General features: G+C 43.1%; 1 protein-coding gene across 3 annotated transcripts in view; it reads left to right on the plus strand.

The window, feature by feature from the left end:
- Positions 1 to 20,581, plus strand: part of LOC137518296 (zinc-regulated GTPase metalloprotein activator 1A-like) — a 111,076-nt gene that overhangs the window by 81,450 nt on the left and 9,045 nt on the right. For all 3 annotated transcript variants that reach the window (XM_068235969.1, XM_068235960.1, XM_068235976.1), the window contains 2 exons: positions 5,759 to 5,815; positions 10,956 to 11,004. In XM_068235969.1, the coding sequence (XP_068092070.1) occupies positions 5,759 to 5,815; positions 10,956 to 11,004 (106 nt within the window). The remainder of the gene's footprint in view (positions 1 to 5,758; positions 5,816 to 10,955; positions 11,005 to 20,581) is intronic.

Genomic DNA, 20,581 nt, shown 5'->3' on the forward strand with positions numbered 1-20,581 from the left:
CAAGCCCGCTCCCTTCTGGCTCTGCTCAGGAATCATTATAGCTGAGTCATTATAGCAAAGCCAGAGTGAATGCTCAGTCGGGGATTTTATTAGGGCTGATAAGAAGCAAGCTGAACAGTGAAGAATGAGAGCAGGGTATTTTTTTTTCTGTAATGTTCCCACTGATAGATATGGTAAAATACATGAGGGTACTTCGTCTCTGGTTCACTTTAAAGCTTGTGAACCCTTTATTTATTTTTAATGGGACCTAAAAAAAATCATCTGATTTTAAACAAGTCCTTAAACTACATAAAGCATACAATACTTAGTTAAAAAATAAATTATATTTGACTTTGTAGTTATTGAAAAAATAAATCCAATGACATATCTGCATGTAGCAAAAGTAAGTAAAGCCTTAATAATTAAACATACATAATCCTATGAGCTCAGTTTAGGTGAAACTTCCCATGGAGAGGGGGAGTAGGGAGTAGTTATGCATTTATGTGGTGCTTGCCTCTTCCAGGGCTGTGGAGTCGGAGTCGTGGAGTCGGGCAATTTTGGGTGCCTGGAGTCGGAGTCGGGAAAAAATTCACCGACTCCGACTCCTAATGAATTTGTAACTGTAATTAAAATAGAAAATATGATAAAATGTTCTATTTCTCAGATAATAGTCATTAAAAATAATGTATATATACAGTATATATGCAGTAATAGCTGTGCTTAGTCCACAAAAATGAAATAAACCAATCAAAATTAGTTACTTGTGCTGCTTCAATAAAGCAGTCCCCGTATTTTTAAGGTCAGATATACATATCTGATTGTGACTGTATATATGATGTGTACACAGGAATCTCTTATATATACTAAATAACATCTATGCTGTAAGAATAAAGCCTGATGTGTAGCTGTGTCACTAATAGAGATGGTCAATGAGATGGAAATAATTCTGCACTGATGCTGATTTATGCAAATGTATGCACTGAAATCAAATAATTTGATATGTTATTAAAATTTGGTTTGGTGACTACAAATTAAAGGGTACCTGAGACGGATGAAAAGTAAAGTTTTATACATACCTGGGGTTTCCTCCAGCCCCCTTCAGGCTAATCAGTCCCTCGCTGTCCTCCACCACCCGGATCTTCTGCTATGAGTCATGGTAATTCAGCCAGCCAGCGCTGCCGCTCCCACAGCCAGGAACATTCTGCACCTGCGCAATAGTGCTGCACAGGTGTAGTATGCTCCTGGCGGCGGAGTGTGTGCATGCGCACTACGCCCGACTGGCTCAAGTACCTGGACTCATAGCAGAAGATCCAGGTGGTGGAGGAGGACAACGAGGGACTGATTATCCTGAAGGCGGCTGGAGGAAGCCCCAGGTATGTATAAAACTTTAATTTCATCTGGCTCAGGTTTACTTTGTTGCACAGTAGTACTATACTCTACATATGCACTCGCCACAGAGCTGCAGGGAATCCACTGAGAATGCTGTGCACATTGAACACAGAGGTGTTGTCTGTCACCCATAAACCTTGTTCAGATTGTGCATGAAGAATGTGTAATAGTGGAAGAATCTCCTCATTCCCCTGCAGAGTACCTGCACATCATTCTTACATGTACCCACACTAACATTGCCTAGGGCCTGATAGATGTTCTTTGTTCCGGTTAGTACCTTTTACAAGTACTCTTACCAAGGACTAGTTTTAGTCTAAAGGGAATAAATATAGTAGTCTACATATCCTTCTCACTTCAGTTGTCTTGTAAAATTCCTAAGCGTTGGCAGTTAAGAGACGAATTTCATGTTATATACTTTTAATCAACAAAATTGTAATATGCAAATTAGAGTCGGAGTCGAGGAGTCGGAGTCTGATTCGGTGGAATCCTAAACTGAGGAGGCGGAGTCGGAGTCGGTGGATTTTCGGACCGACTCCACAGCCCTGGCCTCTTCCGCAGCACTTAGATTGTTTTTTGGACTGTATAATAATCATATTATAATATTGATGTGTATAATTGTTTTTATATCATTATATTCAATGATCCAATAATCATTGAATGTCGATAGGGTGCTTTAAGTCTCATTAATGCAACAAAATACAATGTTGTAATAGCTCACAGTTGTTTTCAATCATCAACTCCTCTTGATGTAATCTATAAATTCAAAATAGAAAGTTCCACATAGTGCGTTACTGTTATAATGCTATAATAATAACATGCAGCCACCCTTGCGTGCAATGTGAATCACTGTGCTCCACTCCGTGTCTCAAACCACAAACACCCCTCCGGTATAGCAGCTCACTAGATTGACACCACCTCAGAATCCAGGTGGGTCTAGCGTATAAACTCCAATGGCAACAGATTCCACTGCTCCAGTTTTCCAAAAGTATAAATCCAGTATTTAATCCACAGTTCACATATAAAAACAAATAAAACAGAATATCAAGGAGTGGATCAAGTGAGTGGGCTTAAGTGCGCAGGCCAAATACGCTAATTGTCAAGGCTGTATTACGCTTTATTCTGTTTTATTTGTGTTTATATGTGAACTGGGATTCACATTGCATGCAAGGGTGGCTGCATGTTATTGTAATAGCATTATAACAGTAACGCATGTGGAGTTTTCTATTTTGAATTTATAGATTACATCAAGAGGAGCGCTGTCACAACCTAGGATAACGTGTACATATGGAAATGTGGTAGCGAACACTCTCAACCAGCTGGAAGTGAAATTCTTGGAACATTAACGGCAGGCGAAGTTTGTATAAGACTAAATGTCTATCATAGTCTAGGGCAGGCATGAGCAAACTCGGCCCTCCAGCTGTTATGGAACTACAATTCCCACAATGCATTTGCCTTTATGAGTCATGACTGTGGCTGTCAGACTCCTGCAATGCATTGTGGGACTTGTAGTTCCTTAACAACTGGAGGGCCAAGTTTGCCCATGCCTGGTCTAGGGCCAATCTAGGGTAATGCCATTTAATTTTATCTGTATATTATACGGGAGAAAAACGTAGGAGACCCACGCAAACAAAGGGAGAAGATATAAACTCCCCACCTGATATCCTACCAAATAAAAGCCCATAAAATTGCGTCCGTGTTAGGCGCTGAGTAAACGGGCATGGCCGTTGCCACACACATGGGCAGGCGGGGGAATTTTATGCAGCAGGCCTAATTGGCTTGTAGTGGACCACTTGAACCCTTTGAAACTGCCCATGCTCTTAAAATAATATAGGTTTCAAATGTAACCATCCATAGGACGATGCTTCTTGTTCTGGTATTGTTCTGCTTGAATTATACCATCTAAAGAGTTTATTAACATGCACTGAGCATTAATTGGCCTGTTGCTTGGTTTTGCACAGATTATTATACGTTTTGGGGCATGCAATGAATGCCTTGTCCTGCAGCCAGCGGCTCACTGATCGGAACTCTGCTGGCGGGACTTTGCTCAGTTTCAGGACAAGCTGTCATGTTCGCTTACATGGCACACCTTCAAGCTGCTTTTCTAAGTTTTTGTTTAATTTGAAATCGATGTATTTAATGCTTCATTAGAGTACTCTGTCAGCAGTGTCCTTCCTGCATTTAAGAAGTGCAGGCTGCGTGAAAAAACAATTTTCTAATTAAACGTTACTGCAGCATAATGCCACACAGAAGCTGAAAAGCACAACTAGACAACTGCTGTGCATTTATTAATAGGGTAACACTCAGGATACAACAAGACAGAATTTTCCCTCAATCAGTACCAGTTCATTAGACTGGGATTTTATTTGCTTTGTATGGATTTGTTCATTTTGCATCCTACTGCCTGCTGTATTAACCCTTTAACAGCCACATATAGCAAAGCTATATGCTCGCTGCAGAGCCAATTTTTTTTCTCCTGTTGGGAAAGTGTGCCTCCCCCAGCCTGGGAGGGTATGCAGAGCGACGCAGTGAGCTGTCATAGTTACATATTCTGGTTGGCTGGATTGGCTTCTCCTCTCCTCCACCTGTGGCGCTGTAATGCCGGCATGCTCTTCTGAGTTCCGATCACATGATATGACATGATTGTAATCCAGCAGATGGTGTCAGTGTTGCAGCGCAGCTTGGTGATGGAAAAGGGGTGATGGAAGAGTATCTTCCACCACCGGGCAGCGCTGCAACACTGACACCATCTGCTGGGTTACGATCATATGTCATATCATGTGATCGGAACTCAGAATAGGATGTCGGCCTTACAGCGCTGCAGGTGGAGGAGAGGAGAATCCGATTCAGCTGCCCGGGAATAGAGGGGAAAAAAAAGCTCCCTGCCCCGCTCTGCATAGCTGTATTAGGCAGCAAAATGGCTTATGCCATTGGAATACACCCTGGCACACATTATCTAGCTCAGGAGTCCCCAAACTTTTTCGGTCAAGGGCCGGGTCAACATACTTAAGACTGCTGGGGGACCGGAGTATACATAAAATGATGTAGAAAACATTACATTGAACCTAGGCAGAGTAAACTATTACCTGTTAACATGAGCAGCCCTTATGTCTCCCATTTAACCAAAGCAGATAGTATGCCACCAACACAGCATGTGCAGATATTATGCCCCCAATATAGCATGTGGAGGTAGTATGCCCCACAACACAGCATGTGAATATATTATACCCCCTAACACAGCAAGTACAGATAGTATGCCCCCAGCATAGCATGTGCAGATATGTCTCCCAACACAGCATGTGCAGATACTATGCCACCAAAAAGTTATCACCTCCACCTGTTAACTACTTTTCTCAGCAGTCTGAAAAACAGTCCCCCACACACAAAGCAATCAGTGTTCAAAATACATATTTTAAAAGCCCCCTGCCCCAAAACGACCTCCTTTCTCCAATAATTGCATGAACTGCACATTTTCTACCTCTATACACACACACACACACACACACACACACACACACACACACACACACACACACACACACACACACACACACACACACACACACACACACACACACACACACACACACACACACACACACACTGTATACACACACACACACACCTCCCCCCAGCAGCAGCCATTTATTCACGGGACACCTGACAAAACCTCTTTGCGCCAGACATTGAAGCATACTCAAGTGACAACCTGCCATCCAATTGAACAGCAGGGTCACTTGATGCGGAATTGGATTAGAAACCAGCGAATTACTGCTCACTGGCTTCCCTGTGGATGGGTGGTACCAGCACTGCTATTCTATATACAGGCCACCGATATTTAGAGATGGAGTGGACCGTATCTATAAGTAATACGTTCTGTGAGTGGAGGGTCGTTAAAAAAGCCTCAGGGGGCCGCATTTGGCCCATGGGCCTTAGTTTGAGGACCACTGATCTAGCTCAAGATAATACCTGTAGGGCTGTTAACAGATTAAACAAGGCTGCATAATTACGAGGACATAGAGGAAGAGATGTAAATATTTAAGTAATGCCCTAATCATGCGATCACAAATATGGCATTTTACTCACTGCTACTGCCTATGATGGTGTGCCCTGTGGCACAGACTCTTTCCATGCAAGTGAAAAAGGCACCACACTGCCATAGGCCTTAACAGCACCATGCAAATGAGGGAGATCCTGAGGTAGCAGCAGTTAGGGGGCAGTGTATGGTAGCGTAGAGTGCGTACCACTCTGCTCTGCTGCTGGTATGATTGTCCCCTTAATCTGCATATTATGTAAGAAAGACCAGACATTACCCAGATTTTATAGTCTTTTACATTTTTACAGCTAATGTCTATAGGATTTTAATTTTAACATTCTGTTTACTCACTTTTAGGGTGGATTTATCAGAGATTTTGGATCTGCATGCTTTTGACAGTCTGTCTGGAAGCAGGTACTGCTGGTTTTGTTTTCTGATTTGCCTAGGCTATTACTCTGTAACAAGTTGCTGGGTGGAATCTAGAAAGTATGATCATGGAACCCTGGCTAACTATGGTGGATGCACAGTGGTGATTACAGTGTATTCTGTTTCCAGACTTGCTTTAAAGTATATTGCTTGACCGGTTGGTGTACTGATCATCTGCTTCTAACAGCTTCAGATCATAGTCTCTAAAGCTGTATGCTCACCAGAATACAAAGAAGAATCAAGGAACCTCACAGTGACAACACTTGACGAACAAGCATTCCCCAGTCCATCTTTCTACCCGCGGGAACACCTGACGAGCGAGATCGAGAGGTCAACCGATTGTCAACGGGGATCTTAAAAATCCGATCTTATGTGACTGTCATAATCGCTGCGTGTTGCAAAAGGTTTTTCATTTAATCGTATGCGGGTACCCACATTGTAAGATAGTGGAAACGATCGCTTGCCATGCAAAAAATTGCCGGTCATCGGAAAAATCTCATAAAATGTCGAGCCAGTAAGAGTGCTGTCAGTTTTAATTCAGCACAGAAATGTATTAGAACTACCAGGCCATGTTAATCAATGGGATTGTTGATGTCTGAGGCTAGGAGCACAGTAGGCAGTGGGAAAAACCATGCGTTTAAAGCAATGTGCATTTTTAATTTTTGGGTGAAATTGTGTTTTTCATGCATTTTGGTAAGTTTGCAATTTTTAATATTTTACTTTTATCAATGGAGTAAAATACAGCATCCTATTTATAAAAAAAAAATGCAACCATGTAAAATTGCATTCCTCTGCGTATCTCTATATGTGTTTATACATGTGGCCCATAGATTTTCCTTATTGGCAAAAACTCTAGCCTTTTCTACTACCTTAGCGATTTTGCGCAAATGCACATCCTGTGTGTCAGAAAGTTTAGTTAGCTTGCCATACATCTGATAGAATGACACACATCCACTGATGAGTGCAATGAATGCTGCAATGGACCTCCAGCTAAGCACAGTGTATCTGTACCATTCAGATTAACTACAGCTCCAGCTGGGTCTGGCATAGTGAGAACCCGAGCCTTATGGTGACCTACTGAACTTTTAAAGTGTTCCTGCCCTTAGAAGTGTTTTTCTTTTTTATTTGTATTCAGTTATTTGTGAGATGCTACAGCCTAGCTTCTCAAACTGCAGATAAACTGTGATTTATAGCCCTAGATTACTAATCCTTACAATGCAAAAATTAAAAAAAAAAATCTTATTATGCCATACGTCTCTTCACTTTATCTTAAGGCTTGCTTCAGACAGAATGGTTAGTAAACACAAGAGAAACTGTATAGAAGTTTTTTTGTAAAGTGGATGTCAGTGCTAATTAGGCAGCTATAATATACATTCAGACTGGTTTAACACTGCATATTGGCATTAGCGTTGCAGTGAGGCCTGCCCGCCGCACCGCCAAAAACAGGCCTTCAGGTAATACCGCGTTAGTACACTGTATTCCCTGTCTGGCATTCGGCCAAGCAGGAAGTGGCGCACGCTTGCAGTCACTTCCTGCTTCGGGTATGCAGGAGAAGCCAAACACGGAAGGCTGCTCATTGCGGCCTTCCGTGTTATTTTTGGCCGCCGGAGTCGATCAGAAGAACGCCTCCGGAGCGCCATCTAGTGGGATTTCATGCAGCCAACTTTCAGTTGGCTGCATGAAATAGTTTTTTTTTATTTAAAAAAAACCCTCATGCAGCCGCCCTGGCGATCTTAATAGAACGCCAGGGTGGTTAAAGAAGCCTGTGTCACCATAGACTAACATGAATTCAGGGCCGAAACAGGTCGCTGCAGGAGCCGCTCAGTAACGTAGGTATGCGCTAGCGTTAAATCAGGCACTTCTGGTGCAGCTTACCAAAACGTGGGAAGTATTAACTATCCCATAGACTTTCATTAGGCTGCAGAAACAGTGCGGCAATTTGCCGCAACGCACTGCGCCAGTGTGAAAGGCCCTCAGCCACTACCACTACTCTGCTGTGTTCGTTAAAATAATAATAATAATTACCAATAGGGAAAACTGCATATCTAAAAGATTGGAGTTCATGAAAATTTGGATTAAATGCGATGGAAATTTTCAAACACATTGGTTGCAAGTTGACAATTTTTATACTGAACTGAGCAGTAAAACACGTGCAAAGTAGTCCTTTCAATCACATTTTCACTAGAGTAGCATACAGATATGAATAAAACTAGATCCGTTTGTGTTGTGTCAATCATTTACTGACTGAAGACCATTCAGCTAAATTAGCCATTACATCAATCCCTTTCTGGTGAAAGTTATGACTTACAGGGTCGTTAGCTCTTAAGTCACCCCCTGAGCCCCGGAAGCCAGCGCTTCTGGCGTGTAGCCCCATCCCCTTGCTGCCGAGTGGTGTGGCGCTTTCTTGGCACTCTGTATCTTCGATGCAGAGAACGCCATGGTGCTCAAAAGCAAGGGGGCAGGGCTATGTGCCGGAAGTGCTGGCTTCCAGTAAGGCTCAACACACACCATACAATCTTGGTTGTACAGATTTACCAAATCTATGTAGTATAAGGGCCAACAAATTGAAAATACCTTGAATGATTGATTGGATAAGCTCTTATATTACATGAAAGTGGTAAGATTGAACAACCAAGATTGTATGGTGTGTGTTGAGCTTAAGCCATTATAACTTTACACCAGAAGGAGATCGATGTAATGGCTCATTTCAGTTGAAGAGTCTCTTTAACGGATGTAATATTTAGCAGATGTTTCTGACCCATTGAATCTGCTATTTAATAATGGCACTTTCATTCTCTTCTTAGCCAGGATTTGCCCTCAGTGCAGGCACTAAATAGCTAAAGCAATTCTTTAAAGATGAACCAGCTGCGCGGGATTAAACTTGACACCCTTCCTAGCACAGTTCCTGCAGAGTCTCATACACTCCAGCAGCTTGTCTACACATACACTTTCCCTCCCTTCTTTTATGCCCACTGTTACCAATTTACCCCTCATAAATCTGCTTAGTCCTTGCAGATGTTTTGTTTTGAAGTCCTGCCAGCCCCCTGGAGATGAGTGCACTCTGCTATTCATGTGACTGTAATCTGCTTGACAATATTTAGTCACAAGTGGACAGAGCTGCCTTGTTTTGTCTTAAGTTGTGTAGTTTGGATACTTTTTGTGGCAATTGAATATTTTATATGTTCAAGGATGGCAACTCTTCACACAATCTTGCTGTGTCATTATTTTTATTTTTTGAAAGACCATTTTATTGATTTTTTTTCAGGACAAACAAACACCAAAACTTAAATAGAAAACAAATAACAACCTTGGTCTCCCCCTATGTCAACCCACTCCACACCCCTCCCACCATAAAGTTGACATCTCATCATATCATTATTAATAAGAGGTACATGCAGCAGAAAACAAAAAGATGTGTTCGATATCAATATTAAAGAATTTCAACCATTTCTTCCAGATTTTGTAAAATTTCTTAACAGAACCTTGTCTTTCATATATATTTTTAAAAATGGGTAAGTGTGTTCACGCAAGATTTAAGATCAGTGATTGCCGGAGCTTACGGCTTTTTCCAGGCAAGGGTTATTGCTCTCCTAGCGTAAAATAACAGCAAATTAGCGAGGAATCGTTTATGTTCACTAAGTTCAGTGTCCCCGAAATGGTTAAGAAGTATAGCTTCAGCTGTGTAGGGGATTTGTGGGCCCACCACCTCTACCAGCAAGTCATGTACCTGAGACCAAAACTGATGGTGCCATTATTTTTATGACACATTTACAGCAATGACACATTCTCCAGTGCTATCCAGAGAACATTGCAGCAATTAGTCTAATCAGTGGCCCTCAAAGTGGCTTACAGTCTTATGTCCCTGGCGCATTATCCAGTCAATTTAAGGTAATTCCAATTAACCTTCTTGTATTTAATTTCCGGTTATTTTATTTCGTATTTATATAACACTGTCTTCTTCCGCAGGGTTTTCCAGAGTATATAGTCTTGTCACTAACTGTCCCTCAGAGGAGCACACACCATAGTCCTATGTCCCCCTGAGTCTAATTTCTGTGTCAAACAGCACAGTTCCCATCAGATCATTCACAATGTGTCTAATCATTCTCCTCTGACTGCTCTCCTCTGACTGCTCATCAACAGCATGTTTCTGTCTGCAGAACTGCTAATCAGTGGCTGTGTTTTTTCACCATTCAGTTATAGACTGTTATATTGTTTAAAGTACCCTTGAACTGCGGACAAAAAAATAATGGATGAAGCCCATGTTGGGCTAGATTACCATTTCAAAAGTGTCCTGGCGCTGCTCGCAGTCTTCTGCGATCTCCTTGTTCCCCATTCCCGGGCCTTTTTATATTCTATGGACTCCATGAGTCAATTATTAAAACCAGAAAGCTTACCCCTGTGGTGGCTAGTGATGGCCCTATGTAGGAGAACAACTCATGGAGATTTGCTTGGTCAGCTGATAGATTTGCAAAGCTCAGATTTGGTGTGATCAGATCCTGTTTTAAGCACATGATCATGACTAGCATATCGGAGACTTGCATATCTAATCACCTGACCAAACTGATCACCTGCTTCTCCAGGAGTTCTCCTAGTCATGACCATCACTAATGGTGGTCTTGACTCAAACTGTTCAGATACAGTTTCCAAACTGCTTAACACAGTGAAAACAAGTGCTTGTCCACAAGCGCTTTCTTTCACTGTGGAGGTGTATTTTGAAACCAGTGTTTGTGCAGTTTAGGATAGTTGTGTGCCGCTCTGAGAAACTTCCGGAAGGTGCAGGAGATCCCTGGTGGACCTTCAGTCTCCTCCAAACTTTGACAATGAGTAGTGCCAGGACACTTAATCCAGCCCACCATGGGCTTCATTTAATAGGTTTTCCCCAGTTAAGGGGGTATTTTGAACTTTTGTGTTATACCTTGCCACCCTGTGCTGACCTCCTATCTTGTGACCTATTGATCACTAGATGTTTTTTTTTCCTTTTGCTTGTTTGTTTTTCTGCTGTTCACTTTGTATACAGCAACAAATGCTAATAACAACATATTGTTATTAAAAAAAATAAACATAAGACTGTATACTAATGTAAAGGTAATTAAGACTGGATGGTTTTATTATTTTTTTTTCTTTACAGTCTCCAAGATAAACTGACCATAGGTACAGCTCATCCTCATCTAGATAAGGTAAAGTTTACACTAGCTTGCAGATATTATAGTAGTGTTATTAGTGGCAGTAGCAGTGTCAACAATAATGATTAGGGATGGTCAATGAGATGATGATAATGGAATTTGATTGGTCCATTTTCAAGCTGCATACATTTCCATACAAAACTTCCATAATCCTGTATCAACTTGGAATTGTTTCACCACAATTGCCATCCCTAACTACCTTTGCTGGTACTAACAGTAATGAATTATTGGGGTGTGTGCACTAAACTGCTGTAAGCAGAATTACATGCGTACATTTTACAACCAATGAGTAGAGGGTAATGTATTGCATGTGTAATGCATTGCAACTCACTTGTGCCTCTTGTTTTTGTTCATGTTTTCTTCATAGGGAGTCACAACACTGGTCAATGCTGATGGTCACACCTTTAGGAGGCAATCCACCATGAAACTGTATCCATTTCCTTTCCAGCAGTAAGGGCTGCCTGGAGTTTTGTGGTTATGGTGCCTCCACTGCATTGACTGGTGTGTGATAATTGAAACCTGTGATTTATAGCCAGTCACCAATTGTGTCAATTTTTCCCCTGGGTCATAATTTTGTATTGCCACAACCTCACAATACTTGACTTTCAATATTCTCATTGAAGATAACTGATTTGTTTTTTGATCAGCTTCATCACCAGTTGAATCACCGTCCCTGTACACAACCAAAATTCATCACCCTCCTTCCACAGGAAACAAGCAGACCACCACTGTGTGATAATCGCCTTCCATGTTTTGTCAGCTGTTAAGCTGAGGTTGGCATCTAGATAGTGCTACACTCAGCCTAATGCTTGCTGGTGCTCCATGAGTAAACAGCTTCCAATGATCTTCCTTTATTAACTCTCTGAGTTTATTGCCCTAGCCTAGAACATGCAGCCTTGGAATACCAGCTTAATGTAAATCATTTCTGTACAAACGTCACGTGAATTCCAGTGAATCTACTTTGCTCCTATAGCAGCCCTCCTCACTCAGCTCAAGGCTGCCCACATCTTCACTGGTAGTCCTGAGCTGCCATTGACTAACATCCCAAAAACATACAGATAAGTGGTCCCTCTGCAAAAAGATTGTCTTTAGTCTACAAAACTCTATGACTATGCTGGAGATTAGATTGTGACTTCCTCTAAAGGACCCTGGCAAAATAAAGTATACCTGAAGTGAGAAGATATGGAGGGTGCAATATTTATTTCCTTTTAAACAATATTAGTTGCCTGGTGTCTTGCTGATTTTTCAGACATCAGTAGTGTCTAAATTGTGTACATTGAAAAATGGTGCGGGCAAATTTGGGTTTAGGATGAAGCCAATAGACGGCTCACCCTGCTGCGGCCAAACGCCTGCCTGCGCTAAATACTATTACCCCTCGAAGTTGTAGCAACTGAACGGGTGGGGGGGAGACGTGATTCGGGTACCGGCTATTGCCAGCAATCAAATTGCCTTGTTTTTTTGTGAATTAAAACCCTGGCTATGGCCGTCGCCCAAATTAGTTACTGAGCGTTTCTATAACCAGAGTTTTAGTTACAGCCTATGGTGGCGCCCAAATCATCGGCACAGCGATGTGCGGAAATATAGCGGTTTCATCTAATTAGCCCACCAGAAACAAGCATCCGGGAAATCCAGTCAAACTTTGAGTCAAACATGATCTGCGTGTCCTGAGGAGGCGTGCTCACACGCGAAACAGCTGTAGACTGGGGGCATTTGTTTGTACTGAGTCGTGGCTGAATAAAGAAGAAATGTATGGAGTGTGCCGGAGTCCGTCTTCTTTTTGCAAATGATCTGCATGCTTGTTCAGGGTCTATGGCTAAATGTATTAGAGGCAGAGGATCAGCAGGACAGCAATCTGCATTGTTTAAAAGAAAACAAGTATGTCAGCCTCCATATCCCTCTCACTTCAGGTGTCCTTTAATATAAAGAGCCTTACCCTGTTTTTATCAGTGTTGATTTAGGTCCAAGTACAGAAGTCCGGCCTTCTAAAAAAATTTTAGCATTTGTGGTTATGTAAAAGGTGCAAAGGAAAATTACGGATAAAAAGTCAGTGCTGTACTATTTTCTGTGACTTTTCCCATAAAAGCTTGCTACTTCCTGTTGTCCAGTCTTTTTCTCTGTCTTGGCTAAAGGGAACATGAGGCTGCACACTACCCAGCAGCAGGAATAGCAGGTGACTTGTGTGAGGACGACTGGGATGAGCGGTCTGCAGCACACTCAGCCTATACAATCCAAAAACTGCTATCAGTAATCTAGAACAAACATGCATTATTACCTAGCCAATCCAATGAAAATTGCAAAATGCAATCCCATACAAAAAAATCAAAAATGGCAGACAATTGCATGCAGCAAAACTGCAAAAATTGGCATCATATCACTACGGGATTGCATTTTTGGGATTTGCAGTTGAAAACAGCCCTAAATTGTTTCCATTAAATCTGTGAGAGTTGAGATGTCCCAGGCCATTGATGGCTGCTGTGGCTTCAGAACCTTGTATAAAACAGGTTTTTGTACCCTGAACTGTAGAAAGTAAACAGTCATTTCCTCCCTTTTTTGAAATCCTATTTGAGAAGACTTACCACCTATGAGCCTGAGAATAATCCAATGTGAAGAGGATCCAGGGCTTGTAGTGGAGCTTACAGAGAAGTATAATACACTTAGAAACATACAATTACGGCTTAAGCAAGCTTGCTGAGTAATTGCTACTTTTTCTTTTGTCATTGGAATGAGCTCCATTATCCAGAAGTGAGAGAGTACCTTCCAACACTGCACATGTACAAATTCAGCTCTAGAACAATGTACACCACAATAAAGAGCTTCCTGCAAACCTTGCTGTTAACATCTCAATACACTGGCAAGCAATGAATGTCAATGGAGTGAACACCATTAATGGGAAACACAGTGTGGTCCTACAACTCTGTGTTTGGCTTACATTAGTTTTAATGCAGATACCACTCTCACTACTACTGAGTTAAAATGTATGCATTTTAAATGCTAACCTATGGTATTCCTAAAGCTGTGAACACATACTAGATGAAACTAGCATGTGTACAGTGACCCCCCAATGGCTCCAGACGCCTTTGCCAGCTATAAGCCCTGCCTATTGACTTGGGCAGAGGCTGGACAAGAACAATGTTCTCACTCAGCCTGATCACCACATGACATCACTCATGTGCTACTCCTTCAGCCCTGGACAGTGTACTGGTTAAAGAGGAACTGAAGCCAGGGGAAAAATGTAGTTTTAGTTACCTGGGGCTTCTACCTCATCGATCCTCTGGTCCCCCGCCGCTAGCTACTTTCGTTTCGCCAACAGGCCTGGCCACGAAAACGGAACTAACTGGCGGCGGGGGACAGGAAGAACCATGAGTGACTGCGAGGGCACGGGACTACTGCAGGGGCCTGGTAGAAGCCCCAGGTGAGTAAAACTATTTTTTTTCCTAGCTTAAGGATCCCTTTAAGGCAGGTGTCTAGTCCTGAAAAAAGAGGCGAGTAGACTCACCCTAAAAATCCCTGCGCCACGCGGCATGCCGGAAATGGGCGTGGTCACGCAGCATGTGGGCGTGGTCATGGATGGGGCCAAATATACATGAACTTAGCAGTGGTGTAAAAGGTCTGCTGGGGAAGTTTGAGCTCTGCCATTGTGTATCCCCATAAATAGATGTAATCTGACAGCATTTCACCAAAAATGCACATAATCTGGCAGAGGTTCCTCCAAAATAAAGACAATCTGGCAGCAGCAGTTCCCCCAACATACACATAATCTGGAAGCAATTCCCCAAAATACGCATAACCTGGCAGCAAATCACCCACAATACATGTAATCTGGCAGCAGTGGTCCCCCCAACATACACAATCTGGCAGCAGTGGTCCCCCCAACATGCACAATCTGGCAGCGGTTCTCTAAAATACACGTAATCTGGCAGCAGCTGTTCCCCAAAATACAGATAATGACAGCAGTTCCCCCAAAATAGGTACCCCCAGTATAGGTAGCCAGGTCTATAGGTGTCCCCAGTATAAGTAGCTATGTATAGTTGTCCCCAGAATAGGTAGCCAGGTGTATACATGTCCCCCACTGCTCTGCCCACTGCTCCCCCTTCACTGTGCTGCCTCTTCTCCACATGCTAGGGTGGACAACGTCAACTCTCTGAAAAAAGTAGGTGGACGTCGTCCACCCGCTTTCACGCAGGACTCGACCCCTGCTTTAAGGGTTCTGCCTCTGAAACAGAACACCAGGATTTAAATCTTGGCTCTTCTTGTTCAGTAAGCCAGCACCGATTCCGTAAGGAGACCTTGGGCAAGACTCCCTACAACTGCTACTGCCTACTGAGCATGCCCTAGTGGCTGCAGCTCTGGCACTTTGAGAAGAATTCAGTATAACTGTTCTGTGTCTCATCTTGTCTCGTCCCACATAGCAGTAGAACATGTTTCTAGCCTGCAGGCTAGCAATGTATCTTTACAGCCTCGGACCTGCAATGTCACTCAAGGGATTTGATCTCGATCACTGGCGGGCGCCTGTGATCACCGATGATCAGCAAAGTGCTGCTGCACAAGCACTGCACAATTAATCCTATGGGATTACTCTCACTGCAGCGATTGCAGTGTGTTTGCGAGTAGCGCATGCAGCATTTTCCCAGCGATTTCACTGCGATTGTTATGCACTAGAAAGGGAATCGCAAAATGCAATAGACGAAAAAAAGACGGAAAAAGTAATGCAAAATTGCAATCGCCAAGCGAATTTCATTTCAGATTGTAAATAGGGTCTAAGAAAGTGGAGAATTTCTGTACAGTAATTCAATGAAAATGTTGACATAAAGCCCCATTTACTTGCACTGAAAGCTCTGCCTGTGTACTGTTACTACTAGCAAACACCACTATTTTCTCATTTTCCCTATGAATATTGTCACGATGAAAGTGACTGTATATGGGCATTTGTAAAGTGGCAGTCAGTGCTGGTAAGCAATGGGCATGGAAGAGGATGGCGCTATATAAATCGATAATAAAAATTGTCGGTCACACTGAAAAGACTTGATTTTCGGGTGACCACCACTTTTATAAATGCTGCAATCTGAAAAAATGCTTTTATTTTATAAAACATAATTCTGGTGAATAGTTTGTGCGCCATTTTATTTTTGGGTCTCATACTTATTAGAGCACAATCGGCACAGAATAGAACCTGGTTTGCTGACTTACTATTTCTGCTACAGATCTTATTCAAAACAGAATGTGGGTTGAAATGTGATGCCGTGTGAAAACATTTGACTGGTGTCTCCTGGATCTGGCATTTATTATTATCATGATTTATATAGCGCCAGCATCTTCCTTGGCGCTGTACAATAATATAAAGAATAAGAATGGGTTACAGCTGATGCAATGTACAAATCAACTAAAGATTTTTTTTACACAGGAGTGGACTTGTGATCAGATCAGGTAAAAAATCCATACAGGTGTCCTGCATTTTGTGGCAACCCAGTTCAGAGGAAAGTGACCATTTTGGATAATTTTTGGCAGTACTTGTTCTTTCTCCACCAAAGTGATTCTCTCTCTTCTTCCTTTCCGCTCTCCATAGAATAGAACATAACACTTAGCACGGCCAAGCAGGCATTTCTGTAAGGTGAAAGACATGGGAGGCTAAAGGCGGTGAATTCTCTGCCTGTCAGCTGTGCCTGTTCACTGGCTAGGCACTTGCTAATGCTTACCACAGATGATGGACAGGCAGCCCCCTATGACGTTATATTTAAGTGCAGCAGTTCCTATCCTCAGTTTTTGCTAAAGGGTAACGACACCGTGTGTCAAACGGGACATGTGTGGTGTTACCAAACTCTGCCATTTGGCTGCATGAAATTGCAGCCGAAAGGTGCTGGTGGCTGGCAGCTAGAAGGCAGATCAGGCCCACAAGTGTGCAGTTCAGCTGCCTCTGGAAAAGCATAAGGCTAAAGATATCTGATTATCTTATAACGAGCCCTAGAGAGGACCTAGGCTACCTGATCCGAGGGGGGTCTGCGGCTCCGTTGGCGTGCACTGGCTTGGTTTCATTTCCGTGACCTCTGGGATCATGACGCTGGAAAGAGAGAGATCTCTTTCTCAGCATGTAGGGAGGTGGGGGCGGGGCCAGGGAGAGAGAGTTGCCCAATGGCAGCTCTGGAAAGCCTGCAGGAATGCCCCCAGTGGGCATTTGAGCAGGGAATCTCTCTCCTCCCATTACCCTCTGAAATGGCTACAAATATTGCCACTAATTTCAGGGGGCTATGACGCGGCGGTGGGGGGGGGGGGGGGCAGAGAGATGTGTCTTGGGGACACGTAGGCATGTCATGAGGCAGAGAACATGCCTCTGTGTCCCATCTGACACCCCCCCCCCCCCCCCCCCGCACCGCCTCGGGTTCTCTTTAAAGGACAGGTCCTGTAGTTAAAAAAAAAACCCTACAAAATATACTTACCTGGAGCGTTCTGTGCAGGCGCAGATATACTGCACCTGTGCGTACAGGCGCAGAAGTACTGCACCTGCGTAGAATTCTCCTGGCCATGCACAGGCGCAGAAGATACTGGCCTGGCGAGGTAGTCAGCATCTGCAATGGAGGGGACCCTTGGACACAGACTGGCTGTGGCGCTGCGGCAAGGGACAAATGGGCTGCCAGGGGCTGGAGGAAGCCCCGGACAAGATTTTGTGTGTGTGTTTTTTTTTAAACCCCAGACCTGTCCTTTAAAGGGATCCTGAAGTGAAAAGTATTTGGAGGCTGACATATTTTCTTTTAAACAATACCAGTTGCCTGGCAGCCCTACTGATCTATTTGGCTGCAGTAGTGTCTGAATCACATCTGAAATAAGCATATAGTAATAGTATAGTATTGTAATCCCTGGTTAATGAATGAGATAGGGACTGTAGGTTTGTTCTTAACCTGAATTTGTTCAAAAGTGGGAACACTGTGCCACCTCTGTCCCCTGTGCCTCCTCTGTCTCCATGTGCCATCTCCCCCCCCAATGTGCAATAAGGGCCTTTGGGCCGTTCGTATTGCCAGGTTGTTTGTATGTTGGGCGCTTGCAAAGTCGGGGATCACCATTAATCTTGTCAGATTTGACAGGTGTCACAAACGCCTGATCTGCTGCATGCTTGTACTGAGTCTATGGCTAGAAGTATTAGAGGCAAAGGATCAGCAGGACAGCCAGGCAACTGGTATTGCTTAAAAGGAAATAAATATAGCAGCCTCCATATCCCTCTCGGTTTAGTTGTCCTTTAGGTTTGTACACCACTTTAATTAAAATTATTTTCTGAGATAAATATACTGTACATTGTTAGTCCACTCCATTATATTGAGAGTTTTGCATCATACTTTGGAAAGAATACAGCCAATACCAGAAATAATCTCACCAAAAGTACAGAGATATATTTGAAAAAGAGCCTCCATATATTAGAAAGGTAGAAAAACTTTATTAAATGTGCTTCATGCTAGGATGTGGAACAATCAATCTACCAAATGTAACACACATTAAAAACAATTTAAAATTGTGTGACTAGGTACAAGGAGGTCAACCTCATACACAAATACAATCTCATGCACACTAAGATCATGGCCATGATTGGTGTTGGGCAGCAGGAGAGAGGAAAGCGCTATATATGCAAGTGTCAGCAGTTCCCTTTATAGGATGCAGTGATGTCCAGCAGGATGGAAGCTCAAACAATAATACAGCAGTTCTTGCAAAATAGCGTGGCAGGTAGCAGCTCTTTCAAGCCTCAGGCACATAGAAGTCCAGGAGACTCGGGGTCATTGGTTATCCCGCAGCAGCTAGTCCCACATACAAGCCATTCAGCAATGTGTTATTTGGCCCCTCCATTAATGATCCAGCTTACTCTCACAAGGGCAGCAAAACGCGTTCATCATTTATTCCTGTACAGTAGCTCATGAGCATATGTTGCTCACCACTGCCGTCAATGACACGCGGGAGATTTGCTCACCACTCTTGGCCCAATGTCCTGAATAGCGTGCACACTAGAGCTGGGATGCTGGTTAGCTCAAGCTTTTACCAGCTTGGTTGCATCTCAAAAACATGGGGAGCGGAGTTTAGCATAGAAACTAGGTCAACCTCAATGCCTGCACAGGCTCCTCCCACCGATGCGTTTCACCCAATCCTGGGCTTCATCAAGGTGTACCAGAAATAATACCAGAAAGACTAGTAAAAAGTATTATGCTTTTTTATAGCGCTGAGATTTTCTTCAGCACCTTGCACACTACCTTGAACAGTTCCTGACACTGACTGTCGCTCAGAGAGGAAAAAAATACAAAAATTCTGATTAATTGATTCAACACAGGATTAACCCTGTAAGGAGAGCTACATAAAACATAACTTTTAATTCGATTCGTTAAAAATTAAGCTGCGATATATTACATTGAAATATTTAACCTAAACGAGACCAGGATCAGGGTTTGTTCTGGATACCCATATGCTTGTAGTGAAAAAAAGCCTAATGGGTCCAGGATCACTGTATTCTCAAATAAAGAATGCTACAATTTTACATCAAAACCCAACCCAACATGTTTCAGCCCCTTGGTCGGGGGGAAAAAAAGAGCCTAGTGCTAAGAGTGCATAGTGCAAAAACAGCAATATGGGGATCCATATTCGAACCCTGATCCTGGTCTCATTTAGGTTAAACATTTCAATTTAATATATTGCAGCTTCATTTTAAACTAATCTAACTAAAAGTTATGTTTTATTGCTCTCCTTATAGGGTTAATCCTGTGTTGTCCCTCAGAGGGGCTCAGAATGTATTCTCTCCCACAGTCTAGAGCAAACTTGTGACTGGTAGTTGGGGCGGTTTCTGCCAAGAATCTAGCTAAAGCCTTGGTACACTTTTTTTGGCTGTGCGCTGCATTCCTCTAGCATCCTGCATGCCTGTGCTCTCCTCTCTCCCTCCTTCCCTGCAGAATTGCGAACGGGTGCGTTATGATATGTTTAACTCACCCAATTGCATCTTCCAGTGGTGATCTCCATGGCTACGGCGTTGTCATGTGACATGCTGGCATGTACAGATGGTGGGTCACATGATGCCGCTGTGGCCATGGAGATTGCCACTGGAAAGTGCGATTGGGCGAGTTGAACTTCTCATTACACACTGAATGCAACTTTTCAGGAAGGGCTGGATTTAAAACTCCAATGGACTGGGCTACGGCCCGTGGGCCATAGTTTCCCCAGCCCTGATCTAGCCTGTGTACAGTGGCCTCAATGTATCGCAGAGAGATAAAGAACCTGGATCATGTCTGCCGAGTACAGGCCTCCTTACTTGCTCTGTAGCCTGCCACATGTCATCCTTCTTCCTGCTCTCTAGCAACAGATCCCATCGCTAGCCTATAGCCTACTGATATATCTGTACATTGCATGTCTGCAAACTGTCACCTGAGGGATTGAGCCCATAGCCTTGCTGTAGACATTATATGTTCATGTGTATTTTTGGGGATGTGGGACAAAGTGTTTGGAGGAAATCCACCTAAATAGTGAGAATATACAACTCCCATTCATGTAATTAATGTGCTGGAAATCTAGTGCTGTAAGAAGAGAGTGCTAGCTACTTAGCCACCATGCTTAA

The sequence above is a fragment of the Hyperolius riggenbachi genome, chromosome 1, assembly GCF_040937935.1.
Source record: "Hyperolius riggenbachi isolate aHypRig1 chromosome 1, aHypRig1.pri, whole genome shotgun sequence".
Classification (NCBI taxonomy): domain Eukaryota; kingdom Metazoa; phylum Chordata; class Amphibia; order Anura; family Hyperoliidae; genus Hyperolius; species Hyperolius riggenbachi.